This window comes from Papio anubis, chromosome 9, assembly GCF_008728515.1.
Source record: "Papio anubis isolate 15944 chromosome 9, Panubis1.0, whole genome shotgun sequence".
In the NCBI taxonomy this organism is placed as follows: domain Eukaryota; kingdom Metazoa; phylum Chordata; class Mammalia; order Primates; family Cercopithecidae; genus Papio; species Papio anubis.
In genome coordinates, this window is record NC_044984.1 from 12111385 (window position 1) to 12137251 (window position 25867).

The following is a 25867-nucleotide window of genomic DNA, read 5'->3' on the forward strand; positions in this document are numbered from 1 at the left end:
GTGCTTGTAATCCCAGCTACTCAGGAGTCTGAGGCACAAGAATTGCTTTAACCTGGGAAGTGGAGGTTGCAGTAAGCTAAGATCATGCCATTGTATTCCAGCCTGGGCAACAGAGCAAGACTTCGTCTCAAAAAAAAAAAAAAAGAAAAAAAAAAAGAAATGGCATCAGATTCTAAATATTAAAATGCGTTTTACATGGAGTCTATAAAGAGCAACTGATAAATTTATCAAAATTTTATTATTAATAGACTTAGTCCATAAATGGGAGTGGCACTAATCTAGCTTTTTGTTAATAATACTACCTTTATTTGTATTTCGATTTACAGTTTACAAAGTACTTTCATTGGCCGGGCGCGGTGGCTCAAGCCTGTAATCCCAGCACTTTGGGAGGCCGAGACGGGCGGATCACGAGGTCAGGAGATCGAGACCATCCTGGCTAACACGGTGAAACCCCGCCTCTATTAAGAAATACAAAAAAAACTAGCCGGGTGAGGTGGCGGGCGCCTGTAGTCCCAGCTACTCGGGAGGCTGAGGCCGGAGAATGGTGTGAATCCGGGAGGCGGAGCTTGCAGTGAGCTGAGATCCGGCCACTGCACTCCAGCCTGGGCGACAGAGCGAGACTCCGTCTCAAAAAAAAAAAAAAAAAAAAAAGTACTTTCATTTATATTTATCTTAAATATTCCCTACAATGATTGTGTTAAGGAATTATACTTATTTTATAGATGAAAAAAATAGCAAAAGGCTGGGTAAGGTGCCCAAGGTCACACAGCTTTAATGGTAGAACCAGTCCTCACCTAGTCCAGGCTCCCTAGTGCAGTAGCCCATCACTGTAAGGATTTTTTTAATTGAAGTAAAATTCACTTAACATAAAAATTGAGAGCCATTTAGTACATTCACAATGTTGTGCAACCATCCCGTCTATGTAGTTACAAAACATTTGATCACCTCAAAAGATAATCCTGAACCCATTAACCAGTTAATTCCCATTGCCCACTTCCGCCAAGCCCTTGCAACCATGAATCTGCTTTCTGTCTCTATGGATTTACCTATTCTATAAATATTTTATATACATGGAATCTATACAGTATGTGACTTTTTGTGTCTGGCTTCTGTCACCTAGTATAATGTTTTCAAGGTTCATCCACATTGTAGCGTGTATCACCAGTATTTAATTCCTGTTTATGGTCAAATAATCATATATATACAGTTGTTTATCCATTGATGGACATATGTTTTTACTTCTCGGATATTGTGAATAGTACTGCTCTGAACATGTGTGTACAGTGTTTGTTTGCATACCTGTTTTGAATTCATTTGTATATACAACTAGGAGTCAAATCGCTGGGTCATATGGCAATTCTATGTTTAATTTTTGAGGAATAGTCAAACTGTTTTCCATAGTACCTGAAACATTTTACATTCCCACCAGCAATGTATGTCTGTTCCAATTTGTCCACATCTCATCAATACTTATTTTCCATTTTTTAACTATAGCCATCCTAATGGGTATGGAGTGATATCACATTGTGTTTTATTTGCATTTCCCTAATGTCTAATGATGTTGAACATATTTTCATGTGCTTGTTGGCCATTTGTATGTATTCTTTGGAGAAATGTCCAAGTCCCTTGCTAATCTTTAATTAGGTTTTGTCGTTGAGTGGTAACAGTTCTTTACTGTGGTTGCAAAACCTTTATCAGTTACATGATTTGCAGATATTTTTTCCCCTTCTCTAGGCTTCTTTTCACTTTGTTGATAGTGTTCTTTGATGCACAAAATATTTTAATTTTGTTGAAGTCCAATTTATCGATTTTTATTCTTTTGTTACTCATGCTTTTGGTGTCATATCTAAGACTCCATTGCCAAATCCACAGTTATGAAGATTTACCTGCCTCATGTTTTCTAAGAATTTTATGGTTTTTACTCTTTTATTTGGGTGGTTGATCCATTGTGAATTAATTTTTCTATATGGTGTAAGGTGGGAGTCCATGTGTTGCATGTGAGTATCTAGTTGTCCAAGCAACATTTGTTGAAGGAACTGGAGACTTTAAAATGAGTATGTCCTATGTTGATTTCTTCATTATTGTTATTACTCTGGGAGCACTTTAAATAGCTATAAGGAAATGTTGCAAACCTTTTTTTTTTAATTAATTTTTTTTTTTTAGGTCAACCTCTGGGAGCACAGAACAACTTTTTTTTTTTTTGAGACGAAGTCTCGCTCTGTCACCCAGGCTGGAGTGCAGTGGCACAATCTCGGCTTACTGAAACCTCTGCCTCCTGGGTTCAAGCGATTCTCCTGCCTCAGCCTCCCGAGTAGCTGGGGTTACAGGTACATGCCACTGCACCCAGCTAATTTTTTGTATTTTTAGTAGAGACGGGGTTTCACCGTGTTGGCCAGGCTGGTCTTGAACTCCTGACCTCAGGTAATTCACCTGCCTCGGCCTCCCAAAGGGCTAGGATTGCAGGTGTAAGCCACCGCACCCGGCCAGAACAAACTTTTTATGTTTTAAATATTTTTTACAAAATTGAAGAAATTGGCTTTTTGATAACTTTTATTAGATGAGATAACATTTGTCTTCATGTAGGTTGACAACTGCACTAAAATCTCAGACTCCACCACTATACACTTCGCCCATAACCAAAAACCACTTCTACCCCAAAAGCTACTGAAATGTTTAAAAATTAGAAAAAGAAAACATTTGCCTTCATCTAAATTAAATTAATGGAAAAATCCAAATCAACTTTTTTTTAGTCTGTGTTTTTTAAAATTAACCTTACTGAAAATAAAATTTTGTGCATCTTAAAACAGATTTTTTTTTTTTTTTTTTTTTTTTGAGACGGAGTCTTGCTCTGTCGCCCAGGCTGGAGTGCTGTGGCCGGATCTCAGCTCACTGCAAGCTCCGCCTCCCGGGTTCCCGCCATTCTCCTGCCTCAGCCTCCCGAGTAGCTGGGACTACAGGCGCCCGCCACCTCGCCCGGCTAGTTTTTTGTGTTTTTTAGTAGAGACGGAGTTTCACCGTGTTAGCCAGGATGGTCTCGATCTCCTGACCTCGTGATCTGCCCGTCTCAGCCTCCCAAAGTGCTGGGATTACAGGCTTGAGCCACCGCGCCCGGCAAAACAGATTAATTAAACTTTATTGACTTTTAAAGCATTCTTACATTGGTAACTTTTATTTTTCAGGGTGAAGATTATATAAAGATGAGTCAGTGATTGAAGCCAATATTCTGATTCCAATGGAAGATGGATGGGCAAGAGTGTACTTCTTGGCTCCATTTACTACCTACTGCTCAGTAGTCATCTCTGTAAATCTGCAGTTTCTACCAAAATGTGTGATCATAGATCTCAAAGGATCTGGCTTTAACTTTCAATACTTAGCAAATCTACAAACATTCAGACCTGTCTGGTCGGTGTTGCCACCCACGACATTTAACATGTTGTGATGCTTGAAAACACAGGAGTAGAGAAAACGGATGAAGATTGTATTTTTGCACCTTAACTCCACATTGCTTTATTGGTTAATTTATATTCTTTCCATGTAATTCATGTAATTGTATGTCTGTGTGTGTTTACATCACCACCTTTCATGTTTTTGATTGCCCTACAAAGAGAAACCAAATGAGCTGATTACTGACTGTAAGTTCTCAGCCTTTATGGACCTAATCTTATTTTTATTTACTTGAGTAATGTTTATTCTCTGCATGAACCATGACTTCTCCTGTGAGCCATTCCAGCATAAGCTGTGAATATGTATTAACAAATATATACATTTCTATTTTTATAATCCATAAGGATATGCCTGTTTTAAATAAAATACATACTAACAAAATCTATCAGGAAAACCCTGAAGACAGCTTCTAGTTAAAACCTTTGTTGCTGTCCTCTCAAACTATATTTATAAAAATTTGCTAGGGCCAAATCCATACTTGCAGAATAATTCATCAAATTTTATTTTTAAGTGAAAAGTAACCTTTCAGGCATTTCAGCAGCATACATTGACAACCTAGGGTATATATGTATGTATGTTTCTTATTGTATGTCTATATATGTATGTGGGGAGGACAGGAGTGAATGTTCACACACATTTTCTTGCGTACTCAACTGAATCAGAGAATGTTTCTGAAGAAAGTAGGATGAAATTAGCTGCTGAGATTGAGTTTCTGCCTTAAAATCTGTAACAAAAAAAGGGACAAATTGCTGGTAGATCTATTGACCATAGCCATCATCAGAATACTTAGTTTCTTCCCAGACATGAATTTCCTGACAGGCTGTGAGCCAGAAACACACTGTGGGCATGCATCTGGTTCAGCCCTGGCTATGCCTCCACTGTGGAGGGAAGCATTGGAACTGGAGTTGTGCACAGCATTGCAGCTAGTGGGCCTGGCTGGGGGTGCAGAAGAGCAGGGTAATTCTTTCCAGTTCCCCTTGCAGCTACACGTGCTTTCTTCCTGACTACCAAATGGAGGGACGGTTGAAGAAACAAGCTCGTAATATAATAAACCCAGACAGACCCAGAAATCTTTTAATTTCCCCAGCGAGATACTTTATCACTCTCTCTTCTCTTTCCCATGGTTAAAACAGGAGTTGTGTTCTCTGTCGCTGCTAAATGATTCTTCACTCGAGTGAAGCAAATACTTAGCTTCCAAATAAAATACGTTGTGTTCTGAACTGGCAGTTTAAGAGGAGATACTGTAGTCTAGATTGTCTTCAAGGTAGAACATGCGATGGACCACATAGTTTAAGATTACAAGGTACTTTCCCTCTTCTCTCAGGCCATGCATTTGAATAAAGTGCCTCCCTTTAGCCTGAGCTCCTAAAGACCTCTTGTACTTGGGTTGCAAACTCAGATCTCTAGTCTAGTCTAGTCTAGTCTAGTCATGTGTGACTGTGTACTGAGATACCACTAGCCCAGTTTGCTGGGTCTCTCTTATGTTTTGGAAGTTGGGGGTTTAATAATATTTAATGTCTTTTTAGGATCATAAACATAAATAGATTTGTTGATATTCAGGCCTTCAGAATGTAAGGGTTTTAAATTTAGCATTCAGATTGTAATTGGTATGTTTTTGCCATCTGGTCTACTCAATTGTATATGTTTATTCTGCAGAACAACCCAAGATTTACTTTATGTTGCTTTGTTCAGTACCTTTTGAATTCCTCCAGAAGAGTTGTTTTCAAAACAAACATTCCAAAATGAATGTGGCTCTTCAATGGAACGTCTCTATTGTGCTTGAAGTATTTCTTCTCTGGTTGTAATTCTAAATTACAGAGTCATTTGAGCTTCCTCCCCTCCCGCTAGTATCTTTACAGGAGCAGGGAAGAGCAGTGACTTTATCCTCAGGTAGAGGATGTGTAATTTTGGGTGAAGTTAAATTACAATTTATTTGAGGTTATTCCTAAACCTATTTATTTGGTATTTTGGAGGAGATCACACTAAGAGAACGTTGATTGCCTCGGCTATTGTGCTGGCTGGTCACTTTGGTCACTTTTGAAGCATGTTAGTAAATGTCACTGATTAAAACAGCTGGAGCATTTCCTTCCCATTCCAGTGAAGGAGCAGCATAGTGAAATCCTGGCACCCCTCACCTTCTTGTGATGACAAGAAGGCTGACAGTCACAGAGTCCAGGAGAAGGTGCTGCTCTCCTTGCTTTCTGAGTAAACAGAGTAATGTTTTCTTTTTCTTATTTTCCCAAGGAAAGAAAGATAAGGGGGAAAATATATTTGTATGTTTAGACCAGTCAAATTCTGTCATTATTTTATCTTCAACCTGCTGTATATTAGAGCAGCTGAATATAATATGGAATAAGTTTGACCAGGTCAAGTTTTAGGATATAGTTGAATTTCTTTAAAATTTTTCTATTTTATCTAAAATCTATTATATCTAAATCAGAATGATCGTCCTGCAGCAAATTCACATTATTGTTTGCTGGCTAATCGACAGTATTTATCAGCATCACTGTGTAGCATTCTATTTTAGCATCTTTGAATTATGATCATTTGATTTGGCTAATTACAAAAAGTACAGGTTTAAACTGGACTTACCTTGAGTTAAAAGCAAAGAAAATCTAAAAACATAAATGTTATGTTTCATAAGAAATCAGTTGCATATTATCCATTACATACTTAGTTTTTAAAAGGAAGAGTCACCTTGAATTATTTTTTGAGTCATCTTGAATTATTTGATCTCTCAACCTGCTTTCTCATCTGTAAAAAAGGGGGGAGGATAACTTTCACAGGGTAATTGGTAGCCTAAATAGGAGTTACAGAAAACTGTTTGTTAAATAGGAAAGAACTACATTAAATTTAAATATTCACATTATGCCTGTGTTTGACTATTGTTAGGATTTAAATCACTAAAGATCAATATATTTAGTGAGTTGGACTCTATGTAGTACTGTAGATATCACATTTCCCAAGTCGTCTTAGCTATATCATGTCTGTCCTTGGAATGGTATAGTTGGAGGCCCTTTTTAGCAATAATAGCCTTCTTTTGATTAGACTAACATTAAGAACAACTAATATTCCATCTGGCAATATCATCCTATAATTATTTGTATAAAGCAGGCTTTCAGACTGCTTGGTAACTTGGCTCTCTTCTATTCCATCCATTTTACCTAACTACAAGGTGGTCATGAATCAGTGGCTGGACTGCCTTGTAAGGTTGAGCTGATTTTGCACTGCACAAAAGTACGCAGTTAAGGAGGCGAATGGACCTAAAAATCTAGTTCACATTCCCCTCAACAAGCTATGTGTGGAGGAAGGGGCTCCTGCCTTCTCACTAAGGTGTACATGTGGCACAGGTCTCCCCAGAAGAGATGTCTTTTTCTAATTTGCCCAAAGGGGATACCTGTCTTAATTTATCCACCAGGGGGTGCCTTTTTAAAAATGTGCAAAGCCGTGGTGTGTTGCGGCTGGCTTTTGCTGGCTCCCCACAGGAGAACCAATTGTGTGCATCTCTTCCCAACTTGATGTGCAGTGACATCAGGTTGGTAGCTTTTAATGGACAATGGTAGGAATATTTATATCATAGAAATTAGAAATTGCTGCAGATTGTGGATCCCCCACCCCCTCAGTCAGTTTCTAACACACCACTGAAAAAGGCCCAATGTAGGCTAGCATTGCATTTCCCGGAGCAGGCACACTGGAGTTCCAAAATGTGTATGATTAAAGGACACATAGAGCTAGAAGAACTCTATATAAAGTTTTAGGCAGCTTGGAGATGTCCGTATCAAATTCAGATTGGTTCACAGACACATGGTCGTTCTGACTCAGAAACTGTTACGGGTCACAAAAGAATATGCAGTCCAACTCTAGAAATGACTAGGAAGTGAATTAGCTGAATTATTTTTGAGATGGAGTCTTGCTCTGTCACCCAGGCTGGAGTGCAGTGGTGCCATCTCAGCTTACTGTAGCCTCCACCTCCTGGGTTCAAGTGATTCTCCTGCCTCAGCCTCCTGGGTAGCTGGGATTACAGGCATGTGCCCCAACGCCCAGCTAATTTTTTTGTCTTTTTAGTAGAGATGGAGTTTCACCATGCTGGACAGGCTGGTCTTGAACTCCTCACATCAGGCGATCCGCCTGCCTTGGCCTCCCAAAGTGTTGGGATTACAGGTGTGAGCCAACACGCCCAGCCGAATCAGCTGAAATCTTAAGCCTTAGGGAAAAAGCAGGCACAACCAATTCACCTACTGTGTTGTGATACAGTTCACCAGACATTCCTGGATTGAGGAGGGCTAGAGCTGGACAGTGAACTCTGGCTTACAGGCCATTTTGACTTTGCAGTAAGATAAATATTTGGGCAGGAAAATTTTCCCATGATCCAACAGAACCCAATCCAATCTTACCATGCCTCAGCAACCCTTTCCTGAGAAGGAAAGCAGTGCTTGGCAAGCACATTATAAACCTGAGCCCAGGTTTATCCTCTTGTGTAATCAAGTCTATGGGGTGGATGTGACAACACCTGTGCCTAAGCTAGGTGGGCTTGAATAGTCCAGAACGAAATAGGCCAAAGGCTGTCCCAAGCCAACTCTTGAGTTTCAGATGTTACCACTTAAGTGTCAGCATCACAAGAAAAGTTTGTACAAGAATTATGGCAATAAATAAATACCTCTAAACCTGCTCCTTCTCAAGCAAGGACAGGCCTCATCTGCCACAAAGGAAGAGAAAGAATATCAAAAAAGTAAGGAAGAAAGAAAACAAAAAGCCAAGCCTTTTTTCAGAAGGAAGAAGATAGTTCATATAGGGGCTGTATTAGTCCATTCTCTCATTGCTATAAAGAAATACCTGAGACTGGGTAATTTATAAAGAAAAGAGGTTTGATAGGCTCACATGTGGTACTGCAGGCTGTACAGGAAGCATGACTGGGGAGGCCTCAGGAAACTTACAGTCATGATGGAAGACAAAGCAAGAGCAGGCATCTTGCATGGCAGGAGTGGGACCAGGGATCAGGGGGTACCACACACTTTTAAACAACCAGATCTTGTGAGCACTCACTATACAGTACCAAAGGGGGATGGTGCTAAACCATTCATGGGAACTCCACCCTCATGATCCAGTCACTTCCCACCAGTCCCCACCTCCCAACACTGGGGATTACATTTTGATATGAGATTTGGTGGGGACCATTTCCAAGCCATATCATTCTGCCCCTGGCCCCTGCAAATCTTATGTCCTTCTCACATTGCAAAGTACAATCATCCCCTTCTCAGTAGCCCCCCAAAGTCTCAAATAATTCCAGCATTAACTCAAAAGTCCACAGTCCAAAGTCTCATCTGAGACAACACAAGTCCCTTCCACTTATGAGCCTGTACGATCAAAAACAAGTTACTTCCAAGATACAAAAGAGGTACACGTATTGGGTAAATATTCCCACTCCAAAAGTGAGAAATCAACCAAAAGAAAGGGGCTACAGGCCCTATGCAAGTCTGAAACCCAGCAGGGCAGTCATTAACTCTTAAAGCTCCAAAATCTCCTTTGATTCCATGTCTCACATCCAGGGCACACTGTTGCAAGGGGTGGGCTCCCAAAGCCTTGGGCAGCTCTGCCCCTGTGGTTCAGCCCCCATTGATGCCCTCATGGACTGGTGTTAAGTGCTAGTGGCTTTTCTAGGTGTATGGTGCAAGCTGTTGGTGGCTCTACCATTCCAGGGTATGGAGGATGGTGGCTCTCTTCTCACAGTTCCACCAGGCAGTGCCTCAGTGGGGACTCTCTGTGGGGGCTCCAATCCCACACTTTCCCTCCTCAGTACCCTAGCAGGTTATCCATGAGGGCTCTGCCCCTGCAGCAGGCTTCTGTCTGCACATCCAGGCTTTGCCATACATCTTCTGAAATCTAGGCAGAGGCTCCCAAGTCTCAACTCTTGCACCCTGTGCACCTGCAGGCTTAACACCATGTGGAAGCTGCCAAGGCTTATGGCTTGCACCCTCTGAAGCACCAGCTTGAGCTGTATCCAGACACCTTTGAGCCACGGCTGGAGGTGGAGTGGCTGGGATGTAGGGAGCAGAGTCCTGAGGCTATTCAGGGCAACAGGGCCCTGGACCTGGCCCATGGAACCATTCAATCCTCCTAGGCCTCTGGGCCTGTGATGGGAGAGGCTGTCTATTAGATCTCTGAAATGTCTTGAGGGCTTAACCTGATTGTCTTGACTATCAGCAATTGGCTGCTTTTTACTAAGTAAATTTCTGCAGCGAGCTTGAATTTCTGCCCTGAAAATGGGCTTTGCTTTTCTGCCACATGGCCAGGCTACAAATTTTCCAAACTTTTATGCTTTGCTTCCCTTTTAAATATAAGTTCCAGTTTTATGTCATTTCTTTGCTCATGCACATGAGCATACGCTGTTAGAAGCAGCAAGGCTAAATCTTGAATGCTTTGCTGCTTAGGAATTTCTTCCACCAGAAGGCTGAGCATGGTGGCTCACGCCTGTAATCCCAGCACTTTTGGAGGCTGAGGTGGGCAGATCACGAGGTCAGGAGATTGAGACCATCCTGGCTAACATGGTGAAACCCCATCTCTAAAAAATAGAATAAATTGGCGGGTGCCTGTAGTTCCAGCTACTTGGGAGGCTGAGGCAGGAGAATGGCATGAATCCGGAAGGCGGAGCTTGCAGTGAGCCGATACTGCGCCACTGCACTCCAGCCTGGGTGACAGAGCGAGACTCTGTCTCAAAAAAAAAAAAAAAAAGCATTTTCTTCCACCAGATACCCTAAATCATCATCATCAAATTCAAAGTTCCACATATACCTAAGGCAGGGGCAGAATGCCTCCGAATTCATTGCTAAAGCATAGGAAAAATGATCTTTGCTCCAGTTCTCAGTTAAGTTCCTCATCTCTGTCTGAGACGTCATCAGCCTGGCCATCTCTGTTCCATATCACTATCAGCATTTTGGTCACAACCATTTAACGAGTCTCTAGGAAGTTCCAAATCTTCTAATCTTTCTGTCTTCTTCTGAGCCCTCCACACTCTTCCAACATCTGCCTATTACCCAGTTTCAAAGCTGCTTCCGCATTTTCAGGTATCTTTATAGAAATACCCCACTTCTGGTACCAATTTTCTGTATTAGTCTGTTCTCACATTCCTATAAATAAATACCTGAGACTGGATAATTTATAAAGAAAAGAGGTGTAATTGGCTCTTGGTTCCATAGGCTGTATGGGAAGCATGGCAGCATCTGCTTTTGGGGAGGCCCCAGGAAAAAGTGGGAGCAGGCATCTTACATGGCAGGAGCAGGACCAAAGGGGTGGGGGAGATGCCACACACATTTTTAATAACCAGATCTTGTAAGAACTCACACTATACAGTACCAAAGGGGGGATGGTGCAACTCTGCCCTCATGATCCAGTCACCTCCCACCAGACACCATCTCCAACACTGGGGATTACAATTTCACATGAGATTTGGTGGGGACACAGATCCAAATCATATCAGAGGCCAAACCAAAGATGAAAGTCGGCAATGCCTATTCCCTTGTTGGAGTAACCTCACCTTTTTACCACTCCAGACAAAAAAAGAAAAATCCATGTGCCCATGAGCCTTTTGAACCAGGCAGAGTAAGAAATCTACCTAGCAATAACCAATAAAATGTCTTTAAAGCTGACTGTAGTAGCAACAGTCCTCTTCCTGGAATAGTGGGGAGAAGGGAGTCTTTAGCACAAATCAGAACCCAGACTAGTGTAAGAAACAAACTGTAATAAATCTGGGCTCAGGAGATGATGACTCATTTTAAATGATAGAGGGGTACCCAGCTAGATACATTTGAAGTAGGAAATTGGGGAAGATGATTCCAAATACATGGGACTCATCACAGAGTTCCTTTATTTTTATTACTATTTTTGAGACAAGGTCTTGCTCTGTCACTCAGGCTGGAGTGCAGTGGCATGATCTCAGCTCACCACAACCTCTGCTTCCTGGGCTCAGGTGATTCTCCAACCTCTGCCTCCCAAGTAGCGGGGACTACAGGTGTGTGCCATCACACACCTAGCTAATTTTTTCTTTTTAATTTCTATTATGGATATGCTAGGAATAACTGGCTGATTTTTTTTTTTTTAATTTTGTAGAGATATTTTGCTCTGTTGCCCAGGCTGGTCTTGAACTCCTGGCCTCAAGCAATCCTCCTGCCTCAGCCTTCCAAAGTGCTGGGATCACAGGTGTGAGCTACCATGCCCAACTTCCTTTAAATGATCAGTCTTAGTGAAATTAATACTTTCAGATCATTAGGCATATCATTATGTGACGACACAAAACATCAAGCTAAAATGTACTCATCCATTTGTTATTAGGATGAAAATAGAAGGCTCTACAAGTCTGATATGTGCCAATATCATTTTAAGTAAACATGACATTTTAGGAGCTTTTTTTTTTTTTTTTTTTTTTAGTAAAAAACGTAACCAGTTGTGTACTGATAGATGTTTAACAACTGACTCCTGGTTGGGGGGAGGCCTAATTTGTAGTATTTGCCAATTTCTGGGGTGGAAATATTCCCACCAGAGTTGGTTTCAAGCTACTGTGTTCTTAACCAGCTCTCAAAGGTTTTGAAAATTCAGGATGGCTCTTGCAAGTGTGTATGAGCCAATTGTACATCATGGGATAACCGACATGGTACAAGGATGGGATATCAGTTAGGAAGCTTTCAGCTGCAAGTAAAGAATCCACAACTAAAATTGACATAAATAATAAAGACCTATCTCACATAATAAGTCTGAGGACTACAGTGGCTCAACAATGTCATTAAACAGTTTACAAATGTCATGGCAAAGTCAGGAAGTTACCCTATATGGTCTAAAAAGGGGAGACATGAATGATCCACCCCTTGTTCAGCATATAATCAAGAAAAAACCCACAAAAATGGGCAACCAGCAGCCCTTGGGCTGCTCTGTCTATGGAGTAGCCATTTTTTATTCTTTTTTTTTTTTTTTCCTGAGACAAGAGTCTCACTCTGTTGCCCAGGCTGGAGTGCAGTGGCGCAACCTCAGCTCACTGCAACCTCTGCCTCCTGGGTTCAAGTGATTCTCATGCCTCAGCCTCCCAAGTAGCTGGGATTACAAGTGCCCACCACCATGCCTAGCTAATTTTTGTATTTTTAGTAGAGCTGGGGTTTTACCATGTTGGCCAGGTTGGTCTTGAAATCCTGACCTCAAGGGATCCGCCCGCCTTGACCTCCCAAAGTGCTGGGATTATAGGCGTGAGCCTCTGTGCCCGGCTCATTCTTTTATTCTTTTTTTTTTTTTTTTTTTTTTTTGAGACGGAGTCTCGCGCTGTGTCACCCAGGCTGGAGTGCAGTGGCGCGATCTCGGCTCACTGCAAGCTCCGCCTCCCAGGTTCACGCCATTCTCCTGCCTCAGCCTCCGAGTAGCTGGGACTACAGGCGCCCGCCACCACGCCCGGCTAGTTTTTTGTGTTTTTAGTAGAGACGGGGTTTCACCATGTTAGCCAGGATGGTCTCGATCTCCTGACCTCGTGATCCACCCGCCTCGGCCTCCCAAAGTGCTGGGATTACAGGCTTGAGCCACCGCGCCCGGCCCATTCTTTTATTCTTTACCTTCCTAAATAAACTTGCTTTCACTTAAAAAAAAAAAGTCATTAAAAACCCAGAATCGGCCGGCCGCGGTGGCTCACGCCTGTCATCCCAGCACTTTGGGAGGCCGAGGCAGGTGGATCACGAAGTCAGGAAATCGAGACCATCCTGGCTAACATGTGGAAACCCCGTCTCTACTAAAAATACAAAAAATTAGCCGGGCGTGGTGGTGCGGTGGTGCGTGCCTGCAGTCCCAGCTACTCAGGAGGCTGAGGCAGGAGAATCGCTTGAACCTGGGAGGCAGAGGTTGCAGTGAGCTGAGATCGCACCCCTGCACTCCAGCCTGGGTGACAGAGCAAGATTCCATCTCAAAACAAAACAAAACAAAACAAAAAAAACCCAGAATCTTTCCTTCCTTGTCCACCATCCTCTGCAGATTGGCTTTCACCCTCAGCTTACCCGCTCATGGTGGTAAGACGACTGCTCCAGGCGTCACTCTCCAGGCATCACTCTCGCAGCCATGGTCTAAGGAGGAAAAGGAGTTCTTTCTTGCTACTGTTAACGGTGGAGGGTCTCCAGGTTCTTGACGTTTTGAACAAAGAATTGGACAAAACGCACAAACAAAACAAGGAAGGAATGAAGGGTTTTACTGAACATGAAAGTACACTCCACAGTGTGGGAGCCAGCCTGTGCATAGGGGCTCAAAGACCCTGTTACCGAGTTTGTGTGAGTTTACAAAGTCATTTACTCAGTGTATGCCCTATGGAGAGGATCTTTCCTGTCATAGCTGAAGTGTGAATCAGCCTTATGTTCCCTGCCTCCAGACCCTATTTTTCTGCCTCACTACTTCGTCTTATCAGGGAGAAAAACCTTTCCCAGATGCCCTCTCAACAGACTTATCTTTACATCTCATTGGTCAGAAGTTTGGGCTATATGAGCACCAGTAAGCCAATCACTGATAAGAGGGAAAGGAATTGCCATGATTGGCTTAAACACAGTTAATCCCTTAAAACCATCACTTCATTGCTACTTCACACCTGAACAAAATTAGTGCTGTTAGTAAGGAAAGAGGTAGAGTGGCTGTTAGGAAGTACAACTAACAATGTCTACCACAACAAATGAATGCCGTTAACTATGGAATAAACCAGAGATCATCAGTAAATGACTGAGCTTTGGGAGAACTTCCTAAATTCCAATCAAGGTGACTTTGGTAGAATCTCAAGAAAGCACACCTAAATGTGATATAATTTATTAAGTACAAACCAATTCTGCCCTTTTATGAGAATATATGACTAGATGGAGGATGATCAGAACAAATAAAATGGAAATCAAAAGAGTCAGAAGGTGATAGAGTTTATTCAGCATTCTTCAGAAAGAGACTATGAATATGGCATACAAAAGTCTAGTTGTCAAAGAGGTACATGCAAATATTGGGCTGGGATGGTTCGTTAGGTCCTTTCATGGCCTGAATGAAATAAATATATTTCAAAATACTTCAGTGCTATAGAGGCTGATTCTTCTTTTTTTTTTTCCTTTTGAGACAGGGTCTGGTCTGTTGCCTAGGCTGGAGTGTGGTGACATGATCTCAGCTCACTGCAACCTTTGCTCCCAGGCTCAAGCGATCCTCCCACCCCAGCCTCCCAAGTAGCTGGGACTACAGGCATACTCCACCATACCCAACTAATTTTTTTGTATTTTTTGTAGAGATGGGGTCTTGCCATGTTGCCCAGGCTGGTCTCCAACTCCTGGGCTCAAGTGATCTGCCTGCTTTGGCTTCCCAAGGTGCTGGGATTACAGGTGTGATCCACAGTGAGCCACTGTGCCTGGCCAGTTCTCACCACACCCGGCCAGGGTTTATGCTTTTTAAAAACTCAATAAACAAGTCTGGCATGGTGGCTCATGCCTATAATTCCAACACTTTGGGAGGCCGAGGCAGGTAGATCATGAGGTCAAGCGATCAAGACCATCCTGGCCAACATGGTGAAACTCTGTCTGTACTAAAAATACAAAAATTAGCAGGGCGTGGTGGCGGGCGCCTGTAGTCCCAGCTACTTGGGAGGCTGAAGAGGAGAATCGCTTGAACCAGGGAGTTGGAGGTTGCAGTGAGCTGAGATAGCCCCACTGCACTCCAGTCTGGGCGACAAAGCGAGAGTCCATCTCAAAAAACAAACAAACAAAAACAACAACAACAAAAAACTCAATAAACTTTACCTCTAGAGAGAGGTACTGGGAGAAAAGTCTAGGGTAAGAGACAGATTTAGTTTCCACCACATGTCATTTTGTAGTGGTAGACAGTCTCTGAAATGTCCCCCCATGTACCTGCCTCTGATATTCATACCCTTGTTTGGCCCCTCCCCTTAAGTGTGGGCAAGAGCTGTTAACTTGCTTCTGACCAACAGAACACGGGAAAAGTGATGGAATGTCACTTCCATGCTTAGGCTACATAAGATAGCAACTTCTGTCTTGATAGCAGCCCCTCTCCTTTGATGCTTTATGAAGCAAGCTGCCATACTGGAGAGGCCCATGTGCAAGGAGTTGAGGGCCAACAACCAGCAAGGATTTGAGGCCCTTGATGAATTGAATTCTGATAACAACCACACGAGCTTGAAAGCAGATCCTATCTCAATTGAGCCTTCAGATGAGACCCCACCCTGGTTGACACCTTGATTGCAGCCTTGTGAATCAGAAGGTTCACTGTTAAGCAGTTAAGCTGTGTCCAGATTTCTCACCCACTGAAACTATGAGATAATATAGGTGTGTGGTTTTAAGCTGCCAAAAAAAAAAAAAAGCCCCAAAACAAAACAAAACAAAACAAAACAAGACAAATTAGCTGGGCATGGTGGTGTGCAACTGTAGTCCCAGCTATTATATTTCGAGGGCAGAGGCAGGAGGATCATTTGAACATGGGAGGTTGAGACTGCAGGGAGCCGAGATTGTGTCACTGCCCTCCAGCCAGTCTAGGTGACAAAGTGAGACCCTGTCTCCAAAAAATAAACAAACAAACAAACAAAGGCTGCAGCATCAAATCTTGCCTGCTGGCCTGTGCTACAGATTTCAACCTTGCCAGCAGCACCCATAAATTGCATGAACCAGTTCCTAAAAGTAACTGTCCATCCATCCATCATCTATGCATATTTCCTATTGGTTCCATTTCTCTGGAGAACCCTAATATGGGTAAGTACTGTTATTTCCCCCATTTTAATCATGGAGAAGGCGGGGTCTGAGAACAATTTCCTTAAAGAGCTGGTAAGCAGAACCTGGACTTGGACCCAGAAAGTTTGACTCCAGAGCCCTCGAAAATAACCATTATACTATTCTGTAACTAAGGACAACTGTGCTGGTTGGCTATCTCACTGGAGTTTTGTACCTATTTTTTTTTTCTGATTTGTAAAGGGTCATTCAAGTGCAGTGCATCCGCCTAGAGAGCCAGATAGCATGGAAGTGAAATGACCCTTGACTGATGGGCAGAGACCCATCCGTTCCTCTCAGCTGTTGTGCTGCCATCCTCCCCACCACGCAACTCTTCACAGCTACTATTTTGTTGTCCAGCGGTCTGTGCTATGGTCTTATTGTCCTTCCCGAGCAAGCATAGTCAGGGTCCTACTGGCCAAATGTACAGTAGTCTCTTAAAGGAGACTGTTCTTTGGAAGATACTGCAGGGAAGCAGAATAGAGAGGATGCATTCGGAATTCCCCTCAAAGAGTTTGAAGCTCCTATATCTAGGGGTTGTGGGTAAACAACTGGAACTGCCTTCCTGACTGCCTGCTGGGAACCAGCCTATGTTTCAAGACCTCCAGACCTGCATCAGAATCCTCAAACCAGATACATGTGAACTCCCCACTGCAGAGCCCAGCATTTGTTGGAGATCTTTCTTCTGCGGAACTAAACTCATACATTCTTCAAATTATTGGTGAATCCAAATTGCATAACCCTACATATAGAACTTAATTAGGGTGCACAGAGAGTCTGTAAAGCAATTCTTTTAAAGAGGCTTCTTCTGGCCAGGCCAGTGGCTCACACCTGTAATCTCAGCACTTTGGGAGGCCAAAGCAGGAGGATCGTTGAGGCCAGGAGTTCAAGACTACCCTGGGTGGCAAAGCGAAATTCCATCTCTACTAAAAAATAAAAAATATATATATAAAAAAGAGGCTTCTTCTGAGAAAGAAAATATAGAGCTCTTGAAGCGTTCAATTGTGCAAAAAAGTTCAGAATGGCCCAGATTATAGGGGCTGACTTTAAAATAAATTGAACTGCCTACTTACCAGCAGCATATGAACATTCACTTGTAGGGAAACTCTAGATACACTGCTATGAAAAAGTCCATGAATTCTCTGAGTCAGTGATGAAAAGAGCGGAAAAGGAAAAGACAGGGCCTGGCCAAGTGTGGGTGGCACTAATGCCAGCTTGGTGGTCTGATGGAGTTTTTTTGAAAATGATCACATTTGTAAAATGGGTTTAAAACAATATTTTGACTAGTGATTTCATGTCTGAAAAGGGTATTATTTTGGAATTTCCTCCAGTGTTTAAATGCTTTGTGTTTTGAACACACTGATTGATTACTTAATCTACAGCTGCTTCTGGGTGCTCAGCAATTTTCCCTGTCTTGTTGCTATGAGACGAGGACTTCCCTGAATTCGCTCGTGTGACAGGCATTGTGAAGAGGTAGTGGGCTCTGCCCACAAGTCACAGTGCCATCAAGCGGCCATTCTGGAAAACTGTTAGAGGAAGTCGGTTTGTTTCCAATGTTCTCTAATTACGGCACTCTAAGGTCATCATTTTCACAGATGAATTAGCAGGTTAAATGAACAGTGAAGGCTTATGTATTCCTTTCATACTCTCCTGCACACAGTTCGGATTTTAAAAATCGAATACATCCAGCCTGGCCAACATGGTGAAATCCCGTCTCTACTAAAAATACAAAAAAATTTGCAGGGCGTGGTGGCACGGGGCCTGTTAACCCAGCTGCTCAGGAGGCTGAGGCAGGAGAATCGCTTGAACCTGGTAGGTGGAGGTTGCAGTGAGCCAAGATGAGTGCAGTGGCAGATCTCAGCTGCAACCTTAGCCTCCTGGGTAGCTGGGACTACAGGCACGTGCACCACACGCGGCTAATCGTAGAGACGAGGGGTCTCATTATGTTGCCCAGGCTGGTCTCAAACTCCTGGGCTCAAGCAATCTGCCTCGCTGGCCTCCCAAAGTGCTGAGGAATAAATAAAACTAATGTATTAAAAAATAAATGAATCCGGCTGGGCATGGTGGCTGACGCCTGTAATCCCAGCACTTTGGGAGGCCAAGGAGTGTGGATCACGAGGTCAGGAATTCGAGACCAGCCTGGCCAATATGGTGAAACCCCGTCTCTATTAAAAATACAAAAATTAGCTGGGCATGGTGACGCACGCCTGTAGTCCCAGCTGCTTGGGAGGCTGAGGCAGAAGAATTGCTTGAACCCAGGAGGTGGTGGTTGCAGTGAGCCAAGATTGCACCACTGCACTCCAGCCTGGGTGACAGAGTGAGACTCCGTCTCAAATAATCAATCAATCAATCAATCAATCAATCATGCCACAGCAAGCCAAACGGCAAAATTGAAAGAAAGTTGAACTAGTGGGTAGGAGACATTGTAGGTTAGCCCTAACTTCACCTCTCTTGGTCTCAATTTCCGCTTCTAACTAATGAAGGACTTGGGTTAGGTCTCCCAACGTCCCTTCTGCTCTAAAAGTGTCTAATCCCTTGCTTCTTTTACATATGGTTTTTAGAGGAGCACAACCTGGAAGCGGATCCTGATCAGGTCTTCCCAGCTGAGCTTGGTTATGTGGCTTCAAAGCGAGCTTGTGCAAATGGCAGCAAGGACGGAAGGGCAGAAGAGGGTCTGTGCCCACGGGGAGAGGTGAAATTGCCAGTAGTCTCTGGCAAACGACTCCACTCCCCACACGCTTGGTGGAGATGGGCCTCCACCGAGGATAAAATTGTCATTTCTGAGGGAGAAGTCTGGCCCAGGGTATCAGCTCCGGGCATGGGGGCTAATCCTGTGAAGAAAGGCTCACAGGCAAGTGCATCTGGGCAGGATGTGCTTATTGACTCAGCAGTAGGCTGGACGTTAATGTATTCAATGAAGATGAGAAGAAAGAGAGAATTCACATTCCACTCTAAGGATGCATCCCTGTCCCTTCCCTCCCCACCCACAGTTTATGAGACCCTGGAGCCAGGTAGGAGAACTGCCTCTACTCTGGAGCCTGCTTCCCCCTGTTGCCTTGCATGGACTCCTGTTTGGAGGCCACATGAATCTGGGTCTGTGGTGCACCTCATTGTCTTCCTGTGGCTTAATTCTAGTTCTTGTGGAGTAAATGTGAGGTGTAGTGAAGGCTGTTCTTGTGTTGCGGGACTTACGCAAATTTTTATCAGTCTGTGCATTATGTGAAGCCTCCTCCAAATTCAGGATCAGGAGAGACACCAGGAATGCTGAGTATTAAGCTAAACAAAAATACGGTGAATTACCAACACCCTGAGAGACCATAGCTGAATTAATACAGGTCATGCGACTTTGGGGCTCTCTTGAATGTGACTTAATACTCTTAATTTGTCATTATTTGGGGGATTAAAAAATACCTTCTGGCCGGGACGGTGGCTCATGCTTGTAATCCCAGCACTTTGGGATGCTGAGGCGGGTGGAACACTTGAGGCCAGGAGTTTGAGAAGAGCCTGGCCAACATGGGAAAACGCTATATCTACTAAAAATACAAAAATTAGCCGGGTGTGGTAGCTGTAGTCCCAGCTGCTTGGGAGGCTGAGGCACAAGAATCGCTTGAACCTGGGAGACAGAGGTTGCAGTGAGCTGAGATTGTGCCACTGCACCCCAGCCTGGGTAATGGAACCAGACTCTGTTTTAAATAGAAAAAAAAAACAACCAAACTCTTTACAAAAGAACTTGTGTGACATTGTCTCACTGAACACCCATCTACTGTAGTAAACTCCCAGGACATTAGACACAACAGAGCTTAGAAATCACCTAGTGTCATTCTTTGCCATTTAAACTGAGACCTACAAATACATAAAAATAAAATGGAAACAAATGAAACTTTTCACACTGTAACTCTAAAACATAATATTTCACGTAAAAAGACAAACAGCACAACTACGGCAGGGGTCTCCTATATTTTAACAAGTCTGAACCATGAAATTCAAGGGCTAAGTGAAGTAAATATCTGGCACATTTTGTTGTTTTAGAGCCATTTGATGATGGGATAAGAATGTGAGGAGGAGGGGAAAAGGGAGAAAGAAAAATATGATATATTATTTTTATTTTTATTTTTTTGAGACGGAGTCTTGCTCTGCCGCCCAGGCTGGAGTGCAGTGGCCGGATCTCAGCTCACTGCAAGTTCCGCCTTCCGGGTTCACGCCATTCTCCTGCCTCAGCCTCCCGAGTAGCTGGGACTACAGGCGCCCGCCACCACACCCAGCTAATTTTTGTATTTTTTAGTAGAGACGGGGTTTCACCGTGTTAGCCAGGATGGTCTCCATCTCCTGACCTCGTGATCCGCCCACCTCGGCCTCCCAAAGTGCTGGGATTACAGGCTTGAGCCACCGCTCCCGGCCATGATATATTATTTCTATCTTTGGAATTTGTGATTGAACAAAGCCTCTCAACTTAAAAACATCAGCTCTGTAAATGTTTTGTAGATTAAATGTTTTGTTATTCTTTGTCCCAAACATCAAAACGTAATCTTGTCTCATTCCCTTGTGTCCGGGAGGTATAGGAAGGTACAGGTTTCCCTCCTTATCGCAAACATTCCGCAGCACAAGTTCAAGAACCTACCTACAGCCAAGGAACAGGTGAGGCCCGGCTCATTACATTTCAACTAGACCCTTTTTAAGAATCACCAATGAATCTTAAATTCAGCTGATTTTTTAAAAATTGAAAATAAAAAAGAGGCCAGGCGCGGTGGCTCAGGCCTGTAATCCCAGCACTTTGGGAGGCCGAGACAGACAGCTCTCCTAAGGTCAGGAGTTTGAGACCAGCCTGGCCAACATGGTGAAACCCTGTCTCTATTAAAAATACAAAAATTAGCTGGGTGTGGTGGCAGGTGCCTGTAATCCCAGCTACTTGGGAGGCTGAGGCGGGAGAATCACTTGAAGTTGGGAGGCAGAGGTTGCAGTGAGCCAAGATCACGCCATTGCACTCCAGCCTGGACAACAGAGTGAGACTCTGTCTCAAAAAAAAAAAAAATTAAAAAAAGAAAAAAGAACAGCCAAATTCTCTTAGACCTTTGACTTCTACCAAGGCAGTGGTCAGGAAGCCCTTCGAGGCCTGGATGGGTTTGGCCCCTCGTGTTCTCTATGGAGACATCCGAAATGTCAAGGAAAGAGCGACAGACAGACATGCGGGTAGAGGCCCGAGTTTGAATGCCAGCTCTGTCACATTCCAACTTGGGCAGGTCACATAACTTTTGAGTTCCAGTTTGCTCATCTATAAAAGGGATGATAATAAATATATCACAGAATTGTTGAGAGGATAAAGGAGATAATGCATGTAAAATTGCTGAACAACTGGAGTTATTATTTGCAGCTCTTGTTAACTAGGGCGTGAAAATGCATACTAGTCTTGTCTCTAAACCCTTTATTGTTTAAATAAAAACATTTTTTAAATGTGCTGGCTGGTCCTCGATTTGAAATAATGGAGATCTGGGAACCAGAGGAAACACATTCCCTAGTTATCACAGGCAAAGAAGAGTTTGAGCTTGGCCAGGGTATGGTGCTGTGCCCTGGAGAGAGATGAGGGAGACCAGGCTCTGGCTAGAGAAATGGCCTCGAGTTTCTAGGAGAAGGAGGAAGGCAGTCCTTGCCCTTGCTGTCCTGGTGTATAGGGGTAGGGCTGGGCAGCTGAAAGTCTCGGCTTGAATTGCAGAGCCTGTACAGAGAAATGCCATCTGTCATGTCTGTCTTTGGCATTTTTTAGATATGCTAGCAACAGCACCTGCGCATTTACTTGTATATAACTCAAAAATGGGAGGTAAATGTCCTAGACACAGCCTAGATGGGACACAGATGTCAGGAAAACATTGCATTGACTTTGCATTTTTCAAGGCTTCATCAGCTGCTTAGATTAAGGAAAGATAAAAACAAGAGAAAGAGCAAGAGAAATTAGGCAACTCTATGCTTTTCCCCCCTAAGAATCCTGATTAAAATCCAACCACAGAAGACTTCCCAGCAAGTTCCAATACATGACATGCTTTCCATAGCAGATCTGGCTTGTGGTTACTTGGAGGAAGGTAACAAGACAACCTATACACTATTAACTCATCATAAATGTTGCTTAGTGGAAGAAATATAAATCTCTGAGATAGGTGACATGGGGATTTCATTTGGAACTGAAGCCCATAGTTATAAAACTTCAGTAAGGAGGAGAAAAACAAAACAAAATAAAACTAGATTGAATCATTAATCAAAGACTGTGTATATGGCTTAGGTTTATGTTTTTGAACCAACAGTAAATAAGTGTTAAGAAAGCATTTCTTTTTTATGCATGTAACTAATATATTAATAGTAAAAGGACCGTTGGCTGTAGCTCAAAGTGAATGCTTTCCCTAAAACATAAAAAGCAAGTAAAATAAAACCCACAAAAACTACAATAAACAAATGAACGCATTTTACAAAATAAAACATTTCCCTTGGAAAGTTGAGGGAAAACAAATATGTAAATAGCTTCTGTTTTTATAATTAAAGCTTTTTAATCTCTGGTGCATAACAATTGAAAGAATGAGAAATTAAACAAAAGTATTTGGTGGATTTGAGTTAATGGGCCAAGCAAGCTTTTTTTCCTTGGCTTCTCTGTCAAATGAGTCATAGATTGAGTCTTTGGTAATAGTTTTGGCCATGGAAGGGATTTCTGAAATGCCAACATAGTTTTTTTTGGCCATCCTTGAACTCGTTGTGATAGTATAGGCATTGCTTCGGTAACATTTCATAGAGGACATGCAAAAAGTCTCTTTCATCCCTCTCCGAAAATTGGCATTATAAATTGAATACAGAGTAGGTTTAGAGGCTGAAGAACTAAAGGATATCCACGTGATAGCTGTGAAAACAAGGGAACTTTTCTTATAGTCTTGTTCATGTGGGTGCCATAGCTGAGCTACATGAAAAGGCAGCCAGGAGAGCAAAAACAACAGATTTAAAATGAGGAACATCTTGATGGTTTTCACTTTTGTCCGAGGGACAATGTTCATTGTCCTCCTCACTGTTCGGCCATCTGTGCCTATTCTCCAAATATATTTTATGACCTTTTGGTAAAATAAAATTATGAGGGCAGATGGAATCACAAAGCCCACCAAGAAGTGGATGACAGTATAGGCAGTGCCTTCCCAAGAGGAAGGGAGGAAATAGTTACAATGACTGTCCCAGTTGGAGCCATAGAAAAAGAGCACAGGGGTCACAAAGGCTGCATCAAAGATCCACGATGCTGCGATCATTTTCTTGGCTTTTTCTCTGGACACCTTGAAGCTCAGAGGATAGACGATGGTGTAGAACCGGTCTATGCAGATGGAGAGGAGAACATAGATCTGGACACCTGGAGTGAGATACTGAAAATATCGCACAACCTTGCACATTGCACTACCAAGCGTCCACCTTCCAGTGGTGAACTGGAGCAGGACGAAAGGCATGCTGGCAACGCTGATAAGAAGGTCAGCACATGCCATGGAGACCACAAAGTAGTTGGTGGTAGACTGAGTCCTCCTACTCCTGTGGATGACCAAACAAACCAGGGAATTGCCGAAGATAGAAAACAACCACAGAGTCCCAAAGAAGATGCTGGCTGTGGCCACTTCCCCGGGTTTCAGTCCATAGTGCAGATGTGTTTGGTTGCTCATCCAGCTGTGTTCCTCACCTAATTCCATCAGGTACTGGCTTGGCAGAGGTGTGGCTGCTGCAGTGCAGCTGCGGTTTTGGAGTGGTACCAGAAGTGTAGGAATAATCAACTGTGGCTTGCTGTTATCCATTCTGTGAGCAAAAACCATATTCACTTTTTTCCTCTTAATTCTGGATGGGGAAAAGAAGAATGAGGCCTCCTGTTAAAAAGGTGTCATACAGGTTGGTTATGATTATGAAGGCGAATGATCTTATTTGACATTTAGATTGGTTGTCATTGTCTATGAGTAGGACTTGTGCATTGGCAGGAAAACATAACTACTATCCAGAAAAAGCCTGGCCCCCATTTTGTTTTCATTTTAGGAGCTGTTTCAGCAGATCCCAGCTCAGGCTCTCTCTGGCCTCACCTTCTTTTGAGCCTTAGTCATAATACCAAGCCCCACTCCTACACATATCCTTTTCCCTGTACTCATCAGAGATCACAGAGGATTAGGGAATCTCAAATCTGGCTCATGCTAAGGGTGTTACCACCAGCTGAAGATCTGCTGGCATTCTGGGCAAGTATGTGAGAAGCTCCTAACTGTCATGAGGTTGCAAGAGAGGAAAGCTTGGGCAGATGAAAACACACAGATTTTGACTATGGAAGTAGCTAACAGCAGTCTGTGAATAGAGACTGGCTAGCTACTGGGAAGGGTGCTGTCCTTACTTAGTGTAGATTTTCCATCATAGAAGGATCATGGTAACACATGGAGCAATCAACACTGCTACATGAGCCAGAAATAGCTCCTAATTTAATGACATGTGAAAATAGGTTGCTTTTTCTAGAAGACACAGTTCATGCACTAATAGCTTGCCACCTACCAGTGACATATATTTTGATGCTATTCTGTTGTTGTTGTTTCACAAAATATTGACTGAAGAACATACAAGATGTCCTCTAAGAAATGGAACCAGGTTACGGGAGACCTTATGGCAGTCAGGTGATTAAAAACAACAACAACAAAAAATGTAACTGTTAGCTAAGCATAGTGGCGAACACCTATAGTCCCAGCTACTCAGAAGGCTGAGGCAGGAGGATCACTTGGGCCCAGAAGTTTGAATCCAGCCTGGGCAACATAGCAAGACCCTATCTCAAAAAAAAAAAAGTAACTTAAAATTACTAAGCACTTTTTAAAAGCTTACAAAGCTTATAGTTCTTAGATATAAAAGAATATTTTAAAGTTTAGCCTTTATTTTATACTTTTTGTATTATTCAGTGAGGAAAAAAGTCACACTTTTTAAACAGGCAAAAAAGATTAACTAGTTGTGGGCCATTCAATTAAAACTGAAGTGATTTTGCTCACAGATTTTAAAGGTTCAATGTGGTCTGAATCCAGGAAACGAAAAGAGAAACAGTAGCAATGTAATCCATAATAACCATAACAATTATGGTGATTAACGTAAGAGATAAGGATAAACATTAATATTTTCCAGAATGTGCCCACTAAAAGTAAAAGCCCATGTGGGGTTACAGCCACCATTTTGCTGAGATTCCATCTGGCCTGTGGCACAGGGGATGTGGCTCCAGCAACAGGCTTTTCTAGTGGTCACTAGTTTCTTTCTTGGTGGGCTCCTGTGTCTGCACCTCACAAAGAAACATTTCTCAAGTGACAGTCAGGATTAGATAATAGTTCATAATGAAACAACGATTCTTAATGACTAATTTTTTCTTTTTTTTTTTTTTTTGAGACGGAGTCTCACTCACTCACTCTGTCCCCTGGGCTGGTGTGCAGTGGCATGATCTCTGCTCAATGCAACCTCCACCTCCCAGGTTCGAGAGATTCTTGTGTCTCAGCCTCTCAAGTAGTTGGGACTACAGGTGTGCGCCACCATGCCTGGCTAATTTTTGTATTTTTAGTAGAGACCGGGTTTCCCCATGTTGGCCAGGCTGGTCTTGAACTTCTGACTTCAAGTGATTCGCCCTCCTTGGCCTCCCAAAGTGCTGGGATTACCGGTGTAGCAACTGTACC

At 42.9% G+C, this 25867-nt stretch overlaps 2 protein-coding genes across 8 annotated transcripts in view; one reads left to right on the forward strand and one right to left on the reverse strand.

Annotated features, from left to right (window-relative positions):
- Positions 1 to 6313, forward strand: part of CREBL2 (cAMP responsive element binding protein like 2) — a 32091-nt gene extending 25778 nt beyond the window's left edge. The window contains exon 4 of the mRNA XM_003906017.3: positions 3180 to 6313. Coding sequence (XP_003906066.1) covers positions 3180 to 3184 — 5 coding nt within the window. The 3' untranslated portion in view covers positions 3185 to 6313. The remainder of the gene's footprint in view (positions 1 to 3179) is intronic.
- The window catches only part of GPR19 (G protein-coupled receptor 19), a 59338-nt gene that overhangs the window by 2287 nt on the left and 31184 nt on the right, over positions 1 to 25867 (reverse strand). For 3 of the 7 annotated variants that reach the window (XM_017945681.3, XM_017945680.3, XM_009180244.4), the window contains one exon: positions 22620 to 24058. The exons of 1 other annotated variant lie outside the window; for it this stretch is intronic. In XM_017945681.3, the coding sequence (XP_017801170.2) occupies positions 22760 to 24058 (1299 nt within the window). In that variant the 3' untranslated portion in view covers positions 22620 to 22759. Of the gene's footprint in view, positions 1 to 13318; positions 13587 to 22619; positions 24059 to 25867 lie in introns of those variants that run through there. 3 more of the 7 variants (XM_003906019.5, XM_009180245.4, XR_001892495.3) reach the window with 2 other exon arrangements.